Source organism: Neolamprologus multifasciatus, chromosome 10 (genome assembly GCF_963576455.1).
Source record: "Neolamprologus multifasciatus chromosome 10, fNeoMul1.2, whole genome shotgun sequence".
NCBI classification, from domain to species: Eukaryota; Metazoa; Chordata; class Actinopteri; order Cichliformes; family Cichlidae; genus Neolamprologus; species Neolamprologus multifasciatus.
Window position 1 is genome coordinate 1,878,518 of NC_140448.1, and position 13,319 is coordinate 1,891,836.

At 39.3% G+C, this 13,319-nt stretch overlaps 1 protein-coding gene across 3 annotated transcripts in view; it reads left to right on the top strand.

Moving 5' to 3' along the window:
- Window positions 1-13,319, top strand: part of robo4 (roundabout, axon guidance receptor, homolog 4 (Drosophila)) — a 36,651-nt gene that overhangs the window by 1,567 nt on the left and 21,765 nt on the right. Inside the window, exons 1-6 of one of the 3 annotated variants that reach the window (XM_085174916.1) lie at window positions 1,832-2,266; window positions 3,806-4,132; window positions 8,166-8,323; window positions 9,212-9,332; window positions 9,515-9,653; window positions 10,960-11,087. In XM_085174916.1, the coding sequence (XP_085031042.1) occupies window positions 2,206-2,266; window positions 3,806-4,132; window positions 8,166-8,323; window positions 9,212-9,332; window positions 9,515-9,653; window positions 10,960-11,087 (934 nt within the window). In that variant the 5' untranslated portion in view covers window positions 1,832-2,205. Of the gene's footprint in view, window positions 1-1,831; window positions 2,267-3,805; window positions 4,133-8,165; window positions 8,324-9,211; window positions 9,333-9,514; window positions 9,654-10,959; window positions 11,088-13,319 lie in introns of those variants that run through there. The other 2 variants (XM_085174915.1, XM_085174917.1) reach the window with 2 other exon arrangements.

A 13,319-nucleotide genomic window follows, 5' to 3' on the forward strand; every position in this document is an offset into this window, starting at 1 on the left:
GTGTACTATATATGTCACAGCAAAAAAGTCAGTTCACAATTATGTTTAAAAGTAAGTCTCATCAAAGAGAAAACACATTGGCTGTATGTAATAAAGTCTTATCTGTATTTTTTCTTCATAGTAGTTACATCAGCTCAGATTTATTAAGTGTATTAAGATCGGCATTTCGTTGTTGTCTTCGGTCTTTAATTATTATCTTAAGCCGCCAAAAAAGACAACCTATTTTGGGTTAAATTAAGTTAATTCAGCCTTTTGTGTTGACAGTGATTGTTAATTCCTTTACAAGCGAATTTACTCTGAAGTCACATTTTGTCACATTCCTCACTACAGCTGACACATTCTTTCTTTTTTCTAATGCCTTCCCACCCTCTTTTCCTCATTTCCAACACCTTTTCTGACCTTTTGGTCTACAGCCTGAAAGAGGTCCCTTCCCTCGGCACATCTTGGTCCCAGCACCATTCCCATGGGCTGTGTTTTTGCAGGGCGACTCATCCTTCATCCTCTCTAAAGCCTTTGTTGTAGGCTGAAAGCTTGCCGATGCCGAGGCCATCCAGCCTAAGTTGTTGGATCAATATAAACATCCATCACTTAGCCCCGGGCCTTTCTGACCTTCACAATGCACAGTTCACTACACAATGCTTTATTTATGTGCGCCATTAGAAAGAATGAACTAGTGGTAGTCCATTTATTTGGGAGTTGTCCTCACTGTGGAAACTTGGAAGTAACTCAGCATCAGGACTGTTTTCTGTCTTTAGGAGATGTAGTAGAACTTATTCTTATATGACATGGGTTTTTTTTTTATAATCAAAAACTCAATTTTTTTGTATATTTGTACAAAATCTCTAACCTGTTTTTAGTTCAGTAATTTAAGATATCTACAAAAAGCTATAGTAAAACCTACTGTGACAAAGCCTTCAAGCTGAATTGCTGGACACAATGAATGAGGAGCAGATGTACAGTTTCCTTCTATTGTTAAATAAAAACATGGAGAGATTCGGAACTTCCTGCCTCATAGGAGTGCTAGCACAAAAGCCGAAAATGGAGCTCATGATTAAATAGAAAATGTAATACTTCCTCCTCCGTTCCTTTGATTAAACATAAAATACAATATTTGGCAAAACCAAACTCTACTGTTGAAATTTATATTAATATTAGTGTGAAGTTTTGCTTGTTTGTTTATAGCAGTGTTTACAGTGGTCATCAGAAATGTATTTTCTTTTATTCTATTTCTTTTATAACTGACTCCACAGAATATAAATTAGTGCTGTGAGAATCACTGGCAAACATATTTTAATTCGACATGCTTTTCATTTATTCATTACTTTTTTTTGTTCAATAGCTGGTTATATTCTGTAATATTGTGGCATGTAAAAATCCAAAGAGCGTTGCTGGTCTCAGGTATTTCTGATAGTGTTATGCGATTTACATTTGGTTGTAGTAATGAAACGTTTCTTCCACGATGACATGTGGCCCTGACTTCTTTTTACCCTGAATTTCTTGCAAAGTATCTGCAATAGATACAACGAGAGAAAAGAGCTTACTATAACATAAACACAGGGGACACAGATTCATTAATCTAGATAGTAGTTTGCTTCATATAATGTAGCGTTTAACTTTCTGTGGTCAGAAAAGCGGAAACAAACCTTGCCATTTTGACTACAAATTAAAATCACATCAATTAAAATCACTAATAGAGTGCAGTTTTATGGAATAAAGCAAATAAATGTATTATTTATTTCCAAATAATAATAATAACAACAACAATAATAATAATATTTATTTCTACACTAATAATAATTTCTATACTAACATTGCGGGTTTTTTTCGTGGTCTTCCCAGGAAGTTGATTCTGTTCACCGAAAACGGAATGTCCCGGTGAACAGAATCAACTTTCAGGGACGATGGAGCGTGCCTCGAGACCTTTCGTGGTTTTATTTTGAAAACCATTCCATCAGGAAGCTAAATTTCACTGCACCTCCCAGCTGTGTGGAGTTGGGACTGCGAGGGAGTAATCGTTATAGAGCAGTAATTAAGTTTAAGATAGATATATAGATAGTTGCGGTAACTTTAAAACAAACAACAACAACAAAAAAAAACCCCTCAAATGGCAATTTTGTGAAAATGAGGCGTAAATGCTACGTAACAGGTTAGCTTTAAATTAAATATCAGAGGAAAGTATCCTGGTTGTTGACTTGGCTGCTCAGAATGATGAGCAGAAGTTATTTGGAGAACATATTTCTACCCGTGTTTGGAGTTCTCCTCCTCGGTAAGTACTGCTGGAACTCTTCCTGTCAACTAAACAACCTGTGTTAGAAAAGATGAACATGCCTTTTAACTGTAATGTGTTACTTTGAATCCTTGACATGAAATGAAAAGACTAAAAAGACCTAACGTAGAGTTTTGAGGGGGATGTTTGTAATACTGCTGCGGGGTCTGTGTTCAGGGTTCCACTTGCTTTTATCCTAGCAGCTTCACCAATGCACAGATAAACTGTAAAAAACTGTAAGACAATTAATGTGTCAAAGTCACTAACAGGCCACACAGACCAGTTCCACAAAGAAGTGTAACGGAAAATGATCTTTCGGCCGATTTGTTGTGTGACCTCTCGTGATGAGTTTATGGTCTCAAGTTACTCACCAGTTGGAAGTGTACATATATGTATGGATGTTGTGTAATTTCCACATCCTGTCTGCATTGTGCTTCTGCCGCATGAGCCGAATGGATTTGTTTTTTAAATAAAGTTACAATTATAATGAATCTGTTGCCAGCTGATCTTTAGGTAAACCTCTAACAGTTTATAAATTCATAATTTGTTCCCCAGCTTGTGCAGCTTGTTTGAATGGAAATGTTGGTGACGTTCAGGAGCGTCCTGATTACAACCTACCTCCCAAGAATAAAGCATTTTAGAAATGTCCTGAGAGTGTTTTGATCATGACATGCTGGTATTTTGACTGCATCCTCCCTTTGCTCTGAATGTGAAAGGACACAGTGACAATGAGGTTGGACAGCTTATTGTTAGCTGCAATGGGAAGGCATTTCCGCCTATAGTAAATGAAAGAACAGCTCAAGAGGGACAAGAGCTGTTTTGTTGATTGTCCTTTCCCATTTCAGACTCCCAAAATGTTGGGTCAGATATATATATATATATCAGATATATTCAGTTTAGATGTTTCCTGTTTTTCTGATTATTTTCTTTAAACACAGCTGGTATAAATTACATTGAAAGCATGTGTTTTTCATAGTATAAATTAAATAAGAAGCAGCGTCTGTGCTGTAACTTGCCTTCCCAAACCTTGCTAACCTAAGATGATTTAATGATGTAATTTAACACGCCTGTAGGACTTTGTTTCTTCCCACATTTTAAGTTTTCAAAAGTGAGTGGTGTCTCTTGAAGACTGTCTTTTGTTCTGTGGCGGATGTCCCGTTGATGAGGGAGTTCCCGTCAGCTTTTGTTGGCCTGGATGTTCCTGAGAACCTCTGACTTCCGCTCCTGTCAGGAAGCTGATCACCATCTGTGCACCATCTTTGGGTATCCAGTCCCATGGGAAGCTCAAACAATGGCATTCCATTGCGACTGGCTGCAAATACACATTGTTTGTTGGTAGCAGAGCATACGTTTGTTTGTTGTGGGTTTTGTTAGTGGCTGGAACTCAGGGGTGGCGATGTGTAGGGCTGAGGTTTGCTTCTTACAGAGAAAAGTGCTGTACACCAAATCTCCTGTTGTGAAACACACAGAAACAAAATCAGGAAATCAAAGCTAACATGAGCAGCATTGCTTAACCAATTCTCTCTTTATCCTCTTCAGGTTCCAAGGTTCGAGCAGAAGAGAGACCTCCCCGCATTGTCCACCACCCCTCTGATGTGGTGGTGAAAGTTGGCAATCCCGCCACCCTCTCCTGTCGCGCCGACGGAAGCCCGAAGCCAACTATTGAGTGGCTACGCAACAATCAGCCACTAGAGACCGCAAAGAGAGATGGCCAGCTACAGCCGATGATCCTTTCAGACGGGAGCCTCTTCTTTCTGAGCGTGGAAGGGGGAAGACAGGGGCAGTCGCATGAGGGTGTCTATACCTGTGTGGCTAGGAACAGTGCGGGGAAGGACACCAGCCGTAATGCATCACTGTTTATCGCAGGTGAGACTGGGACATGTGTGGCTACTCATAGGACCTGCTGTACCACAGAAAATATTTACCTACAGGGATAAAAAGTCTAACTGACAACTAAAACACTTTGATTAGATTAGTCTTTTCATATACAAGGCTCCACAGAAACATGATGTGCACGAGGTAACCAATCAGAAGAAAGTTGGCTTAAAGGGTGGTTGGCCTTATAGATAAATGAGGGTCTGCAAGAACATCTGGTGTCTGCGTGTATGTATGAATCATGCAAAGATGTAGTCCTTAAATAATCATATCATAGTGCAACTACACTGTAGTCATATTTCGTATTTATTTTATATTTTTACAACGTATCAATAGTTCTTTGCCTTAAACATGAGTAGTAACAACCTTAATAATTTATATAATACATTTAAAATACAAGACCTATGAAGTGCATTACAAGACACCACACAGCATAGAAACACCGAATTAAAAGCAACATAAAGTGAAATGAAAACCAAAATGACACTGAATGTTCAAATATACAAATACTGCAAAAAACTGAGAGTAATAATAAAAAATAACCACTCAAAGTATAAAAACTGGAGTCAAGTTTTTTGCATTAGTTTTAAAAATGCACACTCAGAAACAAACTTGTTCTTTATAAGCAGTCTGTTTTAAGGTCCAATCATGTTTTCTTCTGTGGGAACATCGGCCTCCCAGAGGCACCGAGTTCCAATGTTCATGAATGTGTTGGTCAAGTTACTTGAAAAAAGTAAACTGATTACTTCTCCAAAAAAGTAATCCAGTTGATACTGATTACTTATTTTCAAAAGTAATTAGTTACTTAGTTACTTTTAAAAAACATGATACACAACTTCAATAGGTGATAAAACAATACACCTTTCATTTTCCATCATATAAAATATAATCAAATGAAAAAGTCTCTTTTTAAAACTTGTTTTATTAGTTTTAATCCTTTAACTTTATGCACATTGCATCAAGCAAAAATGTAATTATATGCAACAGTCTTTGACTTGAAGAAATTCGTTTGACATTTAAACCTATTTTCTGCATGGTCCAGCATATAAAATAAAATAATGTTTTGTTTTGTTTGTTTACACTCACTCTTTCAAATAGATGCAAGTAAAACACAGCAGAAAATAAATAAAATCAAAGACTCGGCACTGAGTCCTGTCGTTCGTAAATCTATTTTCACCGGTTTAGCAGGAGTCAAACGGTCAAACAGTAGGTGCCAGCAAAGGCTCCTATCTGGGCCAATGGACACCGTTGGAAAATGTGAAGGAGGGCATACATTTTGGACTCCATCAGGATTTTACTACTGATAAGCACCTCGCACACAGTCATTCACATTAGAGTAATGAAGTAACAGATAAGCAATTAGTTCCTTTTGTTTCAGTCTCTACTTTATCAGTGTCTGTTTTTTACAATGTATCCAGTTAAAGACATAAATAAATAAATGAAATAGGAAATATTCTTTGAATTAACGAAATTAACTAAACTTTTCTCTAATGTTACACATTTATTTCAAACAATTCAAGCCCAACAGTCATGTGGACAGAGTCCTTTCATTTACTACAGCATCATTTCTTTATCACGTAGAAAAACGACATAGTGAGAGACGCTGTTGAAATTGCACTTTTGTGTCCTTCTTATATTGAGATATGTCAGGGACTAAATGTGCAGACAAACTGCTTCACACTCCAAGAAATGGGATTTTCACAGGTCTGGCCCACTTTTGGGCGGTATGTGTAAAATTAATTTGATCTAGGGGGTTTATGTCTATATTTTTCACATAGTTTCATTACTGAACCAATCAAAACACATTTCCTGTCTCCTGTTCTGGTTTGTCTCTAGACTTATTTCCAACTCAATTTTTAGCAAAAATAGTAATCAGTAACGAAGTGCTTTAGCAGCTGAGATATTTGATATGCTCAGTTGCTAAAGCAGTTAATTGACAGTAGAATTCCTTCGAAGCACATCAGCCTTATTTCCACAGGAGAATTCTGGGTCTTTGAACATCGGAATGCTTTTTAAGCATCCATTTTCAAGTCTCGCCTGAGTACAGACAAGTGTTTGGCTGGATGCATGCATCTTAAAAATTGTTTCTAGATGTGCTTATAATTTTTTTTTTCTCTTAAAAAGACAATAGATGAAACCCTAATCAGAGAACAGAGGTGGGGCAATAAAGACATCACACAGATACTTGTACAGGTGATGAAGACGTGCGTGGTTACAGTCACAGAGAGACAGTGTCAGTGTTTGCTGGAGTCAAACAGTGTCCCAGTGAGCTGTTGATTTAATTCAGTTCACTTCAGGTAAATTCAGCTCAGCTGGATTTATACAGCACCACTTCACAACAATAGTCCCTACAGTATGAAGACCAGAACTCCCAACATTTCAAACCACCTGGCTCAATATCACTCCCTAAGCCGTCCTGTTAAGATAAGATAAGATAAGATAAGATAAGATAAGATAAGATAACCTTTATTAGTCCCACACGTGGGAAATTTGTTTTGTCACAGCAGGAAGTGGACAGTGCAAAAGTTATGAAGCAAAAATTAGAATACAATAAGAATAAATACAGTACACAACTTTACAGAATAGAATAAAATAAAATACTATATACAGTAGAATAAAATAGAATAAAATATACAATAAGATAAAAATAGAATACAAATGCTATATACAACTGAGTAAAAATACAACGATGCCAGAAAAGATTATTGCACATTAGTGTTATTGCACATTTGTGGATGTGTGTGTTTGATCAGTTAAAGTCTTTGTTGTGGAGTCTGACAGCAGTGTCGAGGAAAGACCTGCGAAATCTCTCCGTCCCATACCGTGGGTGCCGCAGTCTCCCACTGAAGGAGCTGCTCAGTGCTGTCAGAGTGTCCTGCATGGGGTGGGAGATGTTGTCCAACAGGGATGACAGCTTAGCCGCCATTCTCCTGTCACTCACCACCTCCACTGGGTCCAGAGGGCATCCTAGAACAGAGCTGGCCCTTCGGATCAGCCTGTTACCTATTCATCTTACTCCAGTCTCCTGTATATAGCATCACATGCTAGATCTGACTCATCAGCCTTTATATCATGAGTCGCAGTCAGATTGATGGTTAATGTTCATTAATACATTATTTGTAGTTAAAATAATGTATTCCTTTTTGGAGTTTATTTTATAAAACCTTCTATGTTTGTATAGCTTTTCACTATGTTCATAGAATAGATATAATATGTAATGATATGATTAATATAATAGATAATAGCCTTCATATTCTGGCGTCTAAAACTGCAAAATGTCATGTGGGTCAACTGTCTGAATAAATAAACAGACTAATATGATTTCTGTTTAAATTAAAAAAATTTCAAAATAAATTGTGTTAAATGGTAAATGGCCTGCATTTGTATAGCGCTTTTACTAGTCCCGCCTAGGGACCCCAAAGCGCTTTTACACGTCTAGTCATCCACCCATTCACTCTCACATTCACACACTGGTGGATGCAAGCTACAGTTGTAGCCACAGCTGCCCTGGGGCAGACTGACAGTGTTAATGAGAAAATGTTAAAAATGTTGAGATCAAACAAGTTTTATTATAAAGTAAAAAGCAATAACATTGAAGAGGATATTTCCCCATTCAGAGGATGGTCATTTATTTTACTTGGAAAAAAAAAGGTTCAGTAATGATGAGTAAAGCCCACAGAAAAGATGAATTGGAGTTGATGGGAGCAGTGAGACACATGAATTTGTCTTGCTGGAAAAGTTGCAGTACAGAGAGGAATGCCTCTCATAAAGGTTTCCGACACATTCAGCTCAAACTGAGAGAAAATACACTGCATGCTTGTTGCATATCTTTCTTACATGCGAGTGAGTCAAGGCTGTTCTGTGGTTGAGTATGAGGAAATGTCACTTTAGCCCAGCTGAGGGTTGGACAGGTGCAGAAATCGACATTTTATCTCATGCAGACAGTTTATCTCTCAGTGCATTCAAAGATCCTTTATGGTTATAGGTCTCAGGTAAGCTTAACTTGAACTCTCTGATTTTGCAGTGTTGAAGGAGGAGTTCAGTATGCAGCCTACTGATGTGGAAGTGGCAGAGGGGGAAATGGCTGTTTTAACCTGCAGCCCCCCAGTGGGACATCCGGAACCTAATGTTGTCTGGAAGAAGGATGGGCTGCCCATCAGCAGTGCTGATCATCATTACACTGTGAGCTGTCTGCCCCTAATAAATCTATTACAGCTATATAACCTGTGTAAAATAGATTCTTACAACTGTTTGAAATGGAACTTCACAACTATTAACAAATGCAAAGGGCACCGTCACATGATGCTTCCTCTTAAGAACTTGCACTCTGACTTTTAGCATCCACACCTTTGTGCATGTTCCAACCCTTTTAATGACCCTGCAGGACCTCTTTCAGGGCAGTTTCTATGGTAGTAAAAAGCTGGATCCAAATAGGTGAATGTCAAAACAATCCAGTATCAGTGTGAAATTTGTCATGTCGGCTAAACCAACAAACAGCAACACAGCAGCCAGTTCTTGGAGGAATTCTCATCAAATTGACAACAATATTACATTTGTTTGACAGTAACGCTCTAGAGGGTAGAAACGGATCAGATAAGGAATACTGGCACTGAAATCAGCCTTGTAGATGCAGGTGCAGACATCGCTGTCAGATTAACATAACAACAGCAGCAGGAGGTAAATGCATGGTTCTTAAGGTAACACTGTTTGCATTGATAAGAGCATAGTACTGGATTGAATTCATTCACTAAAAATCACCATTGTATTAAAAAAATGGAAAAAAGTCAGACTATAAATTCTCGATAAATGCATTTGCAGAGGTTTGCCTGTGAAAGCAGGTCAGTACAAATCAATTTAGCTTTGAGGTCTAAAAAGTGCATGCTTTTACATTTCCAGCAGGGAGTTACTCCTGGTTCCACAAAGAAGTCTGATGGAAAATCGTCTGGCCGTTTTGTTGTGTGACCTCTACTAATGAGTTTATGGTCTCAAGTCACCAGTTTCAAGTGTACATATATATATATAGATCCTGTGCGATTTCCACATCCTGTCTGCATTGTGCTTCTGCTGCAGGAGCTGAATGGGAAGCTTATCATCGGTCCTGCAGAGAAAAGTCACTCTGGTGCTTACGTGTGTGCGGCCATCAACACTGTGGGGGAGAGGGAGAGCAGGGCAGCTCGGCTCTCTGTGCTGGGTGAGACAGGAACTGAAAACAACTCATCACTGTGTTAGCATCGCTAGTTTCCAATGCAATGTCAGGATTCCAAAGCAATATTACCCTCTGTAAGATTACCCTGTGCAAGTTTTCCTTCTGCAAACGAAACACTTTGATACATGCAAAGCATAGTTCTGAGTTTCTCTTCTGTTGTACTGCAGCCAAGCCCGTACTGGTGCTGAAGCCAGAAAACGTATCAGTAAGAGCGGGAGAGTCTGCCCAGTTTTACTGCCAAGCTAAAGGTGACCCTCCGCCTGCTGTGGTCTGGAGCAGAGAGCAGGGACCACTGCCCAATGGCAGGTAATATAGAACCCTTTCATATGGTCACTGGCTAATATTCGTTTATGCTTTATGGGTGTGGAAACATTGCAGGCTGTGGCAATTTTAAGTGTTAACATTTTATGTAAAACAGACAGAAAACACCAAAAAGCACTGCGCTTCAGAGCAGTCTTTGTTTTTCAAATTCAAAAGTCCAAATTATTCTTCATCTTTGTCTACATTTCATTTCATTTATTTATTTATTTCACACTTGGTACAAAAAAATCAAACAAACCAACCACACTTTCTATCAAAAGCACTACAACCATGTGTGAAAAGGAGCAGGAAGAAGAAAATATTCTTATTAAACCCTGCCCCCTATCTACAATCCAATTTATATTACAAGTGGGCACCAAAAATCAGGGAACAAACCAACATTAAAATTTATCTCCGGTCCTAACCCAAACCAAACAACAAATTTACAATCAGAATATACAAATTTACAATCAGAATATACCACTCCACATAGTAACAAGGAGAAAAATAAAATTAAAATAAATAAAACAAAAAATTATAATGGATCCTTTTTCAATGAACTTCATTCACATTCTTCATATTGAGTTATTGTTTTAAGCATGTAACACTTTTTAAAACAATGTAAATTTATACAATTCTTTAAATTATAATGAAGTGAGTTCCACAGTCGTATACCCCTAACCCTTGGACTCATTAATCTTTGCGTAGTCCGAGCTAACTGATGCTTAAAATAAAATTTCCTTCTACTATCTTCTCCCCCTGAACACAATAAAAATACTCTTTGTAACTTAAAGGGCAAAATATTATTTTTAGCCTTAAACATAATTAATAGTGTCCGTAATTTCACTAAATCTCCTAATTTTAATAATTTCGATTTTATAAATCATTTATTTGTATGTTCTCTATATTTAACATTATGAATCATTCGTATCACTTTCTTCTGTAATAAGTTTATAGGTTTTATAGTATTCTCATATGTTTTCCCCCAAACTTCAATACAGTAACTAAAATATGAGAAAAACAATGAAAAATATAAAATGCGCATTGTTTTATAGTCTAATAAATCTCTTACATTTCCCAAAATATAAATGTTTTTAACCATCTTCTTTCTAATATACTCAATATGTGATTTCCACGTCAAATTTTCATCTACTATTACACCCTACATCAAGCTGTTAAGTTTGTTCACGGAAGTTACTTTCCTTATATGGAGGCTTGTAAATGAAATCAGTTGAATCTATGCTATGTCTAAATGTTGATTCTTTTAGACGAGATGAGGGGGACGTGAAATTTCAAATCCATGTGTGCACAGGTACATCGTAAACCCAGACCAGACTCTTCAGATCCATTATGTGACAGCCCTGGATGCCGGGAAGTACACCTGCACTGCTCTCAATGATGTGGGTGTGGTCACTGCCAGTGCACAGCTACTAGTTGAAGGTGAGGTTACATGATAATGCTGTTAAAATATATCTGGTGTCATGTGTTTTACAATCACTTGATGAATGTTAAAAACACTCTGCTTCAGAGTGGGCCATCAGAATGTTTTCCTACGATTACTCTAAGTGTAGGAAATGAGTGCTTCCTTCACACAGTGACATTTCTGTTTTACAGCAGTCAGAGCCACAGTTTAGAAATGATTGTTATGATTTGATATGCTGAAACTAATTCATTTCATCATGTGGTGTCTACCACTTTACTTGTAGTCTTCTGAATTCTGTAATTTAGACGTGATTGTAGTAAGTCCACACTTGGGAAGTAGGTTTGTGATTAGATTATTGTTCGTCTTTGTGCAAAGGTCTGCACATGAAGGAGAGAACAGTAATTTCCCAGAAAGTGCTGTAGGTTTTTTATTAAAACAAAGTGACATTATATACAGGATGCAAAAGCAGAGGTGTTTTTCATAGATTAGCTGATTTGGTCAGTAAATAGCTGAAGAATAGCAGAAACGTTAAGCACAGCTGCTCATTCTGGAGTAAGATCTTATACGCTGTGGGCGTGCTTTGCTGCATACATTTGCATTTGAATGAGTTGAAGCAGTTTTTGAAACTCGTGTTGGAGTTGTCCATGACAATCAACTGTGTTTTTGTCATGGAGTACCTGTTGTCTAACTGAAAAATAACTTACCACAATTGTATATGCAAAAATATGATGCAAAAAATACCTTAGTTCAGCTTCAGACATTTTAATATGCTCACTTGCAGATACTAAAGTGCTTATGCATGCCACATTTGTAGATATCTATTTATCTCATACACCTTTCTTAAACACCTCTCCATAAAAAAAATCCTTATTTTTGCACTGTCCAAAGCACATGATGTTAAAATGTTTACTCATAGATTTGAGCAGTTAATGAAAAATAACAGAGAGGGAACCATGTGAATCATATGGTATGGTCTTCATAACTGCGAAATCTCAGTCCATCTGAACAGCTGTGAGGGTTTAGCAATCTCCCTACCATCATCATTGTACCAAATGTGTCACGGCTAGTGAAGCGGACTCAGGCGCAGACCACTAGTTCCTTCAAACAAAAGTGAATTTATTTACAGTGATTCCCACAGGTGCAATATATATACAAAGGTGTGCGGGAAAAGGGTCGGGGTTCGGGGTCCAGGAGTGACAGGGGAAGGAGTCCAGGGTGGGGGCTTTCCATACACAGACGACAGCTCCTCTCTTCACCACCACTCGTCTTGCACACACTCAGTCACAGTTGCTCAGGGTCCAGGGGAGATCTACACACATAAAGGGAGACAGTCAGCTTCCAGGTTCACAAGTACTCACGAGTTCAAAATAACAGGTTTGCAGGGTGACTGACGCTGGTGGCTCAACGATCCAGCGACGAGTAGAGCAGACTCGCCATCTTAAGTAGTACTCTGATTCGTAATCAGCAGCAGGTGTGCTGATCATCCCCAGGTGCGTGGGCCAGGGGCGGGAGCCCATACTGAGCTCCGCCCCGGCAGGAGAAAGAGAGTGGGAGAGGACGAGAGAGAAAGAGAGCAGAGGCAAGAGAGGAGAACAAACAACACAAAACATAGCGCCTGACTGCTGTCAGCTGGCGAGGTGCGGGGACCATGACAGTACCCCCCCCTCAACGGGAGCCTCCCGGCGACCCACCAGGCTTGTCCGGATGCAGGCGGTGGAACTCCCGGAGCATGGGCTTGTCCAGAACGGCCGCTCGCGGGACCCAGGAGCGTTCCTCCACGCCATAGCCCTCCCAGTCGACCAGGTACTGACAGCCACGCCCCCGGCGCCGTGAGTCCATAATGCGAGTGATGGAGTAAGCTGGCAACCCGTCCACGAGCCGGGCGGGAGGAGGGGGCCTGGAAGGAGGGCACAGAGGACTGGACCGGATGGGTTTGATTTGTGAAACATGGAAGACATTATGGATTTTCATATTGCGAGGGAGCTTTAACTTTACAGAGACAGCGTTGACCAAGGCAGAGATTTCAAAAGGGCCGATGAAGTTAGGTGTAAGTTTTTTGGATTCGGTCCTGACAGGAACAAAGCGGGTAGAGAGCCACACCTTCTGGCCGACAGAGTATTCGGGTGCTGGGGTTCGGTGCCGGTCTGCGATGCGTTTGTTGTTCTCCTTTGTGCGTAGTAGGGCCGCCTGAGTTGCCCGCCAAACTCGTCGGCACCTGCGCAGATGAGCCTGGACGGAGGGTACAGAGT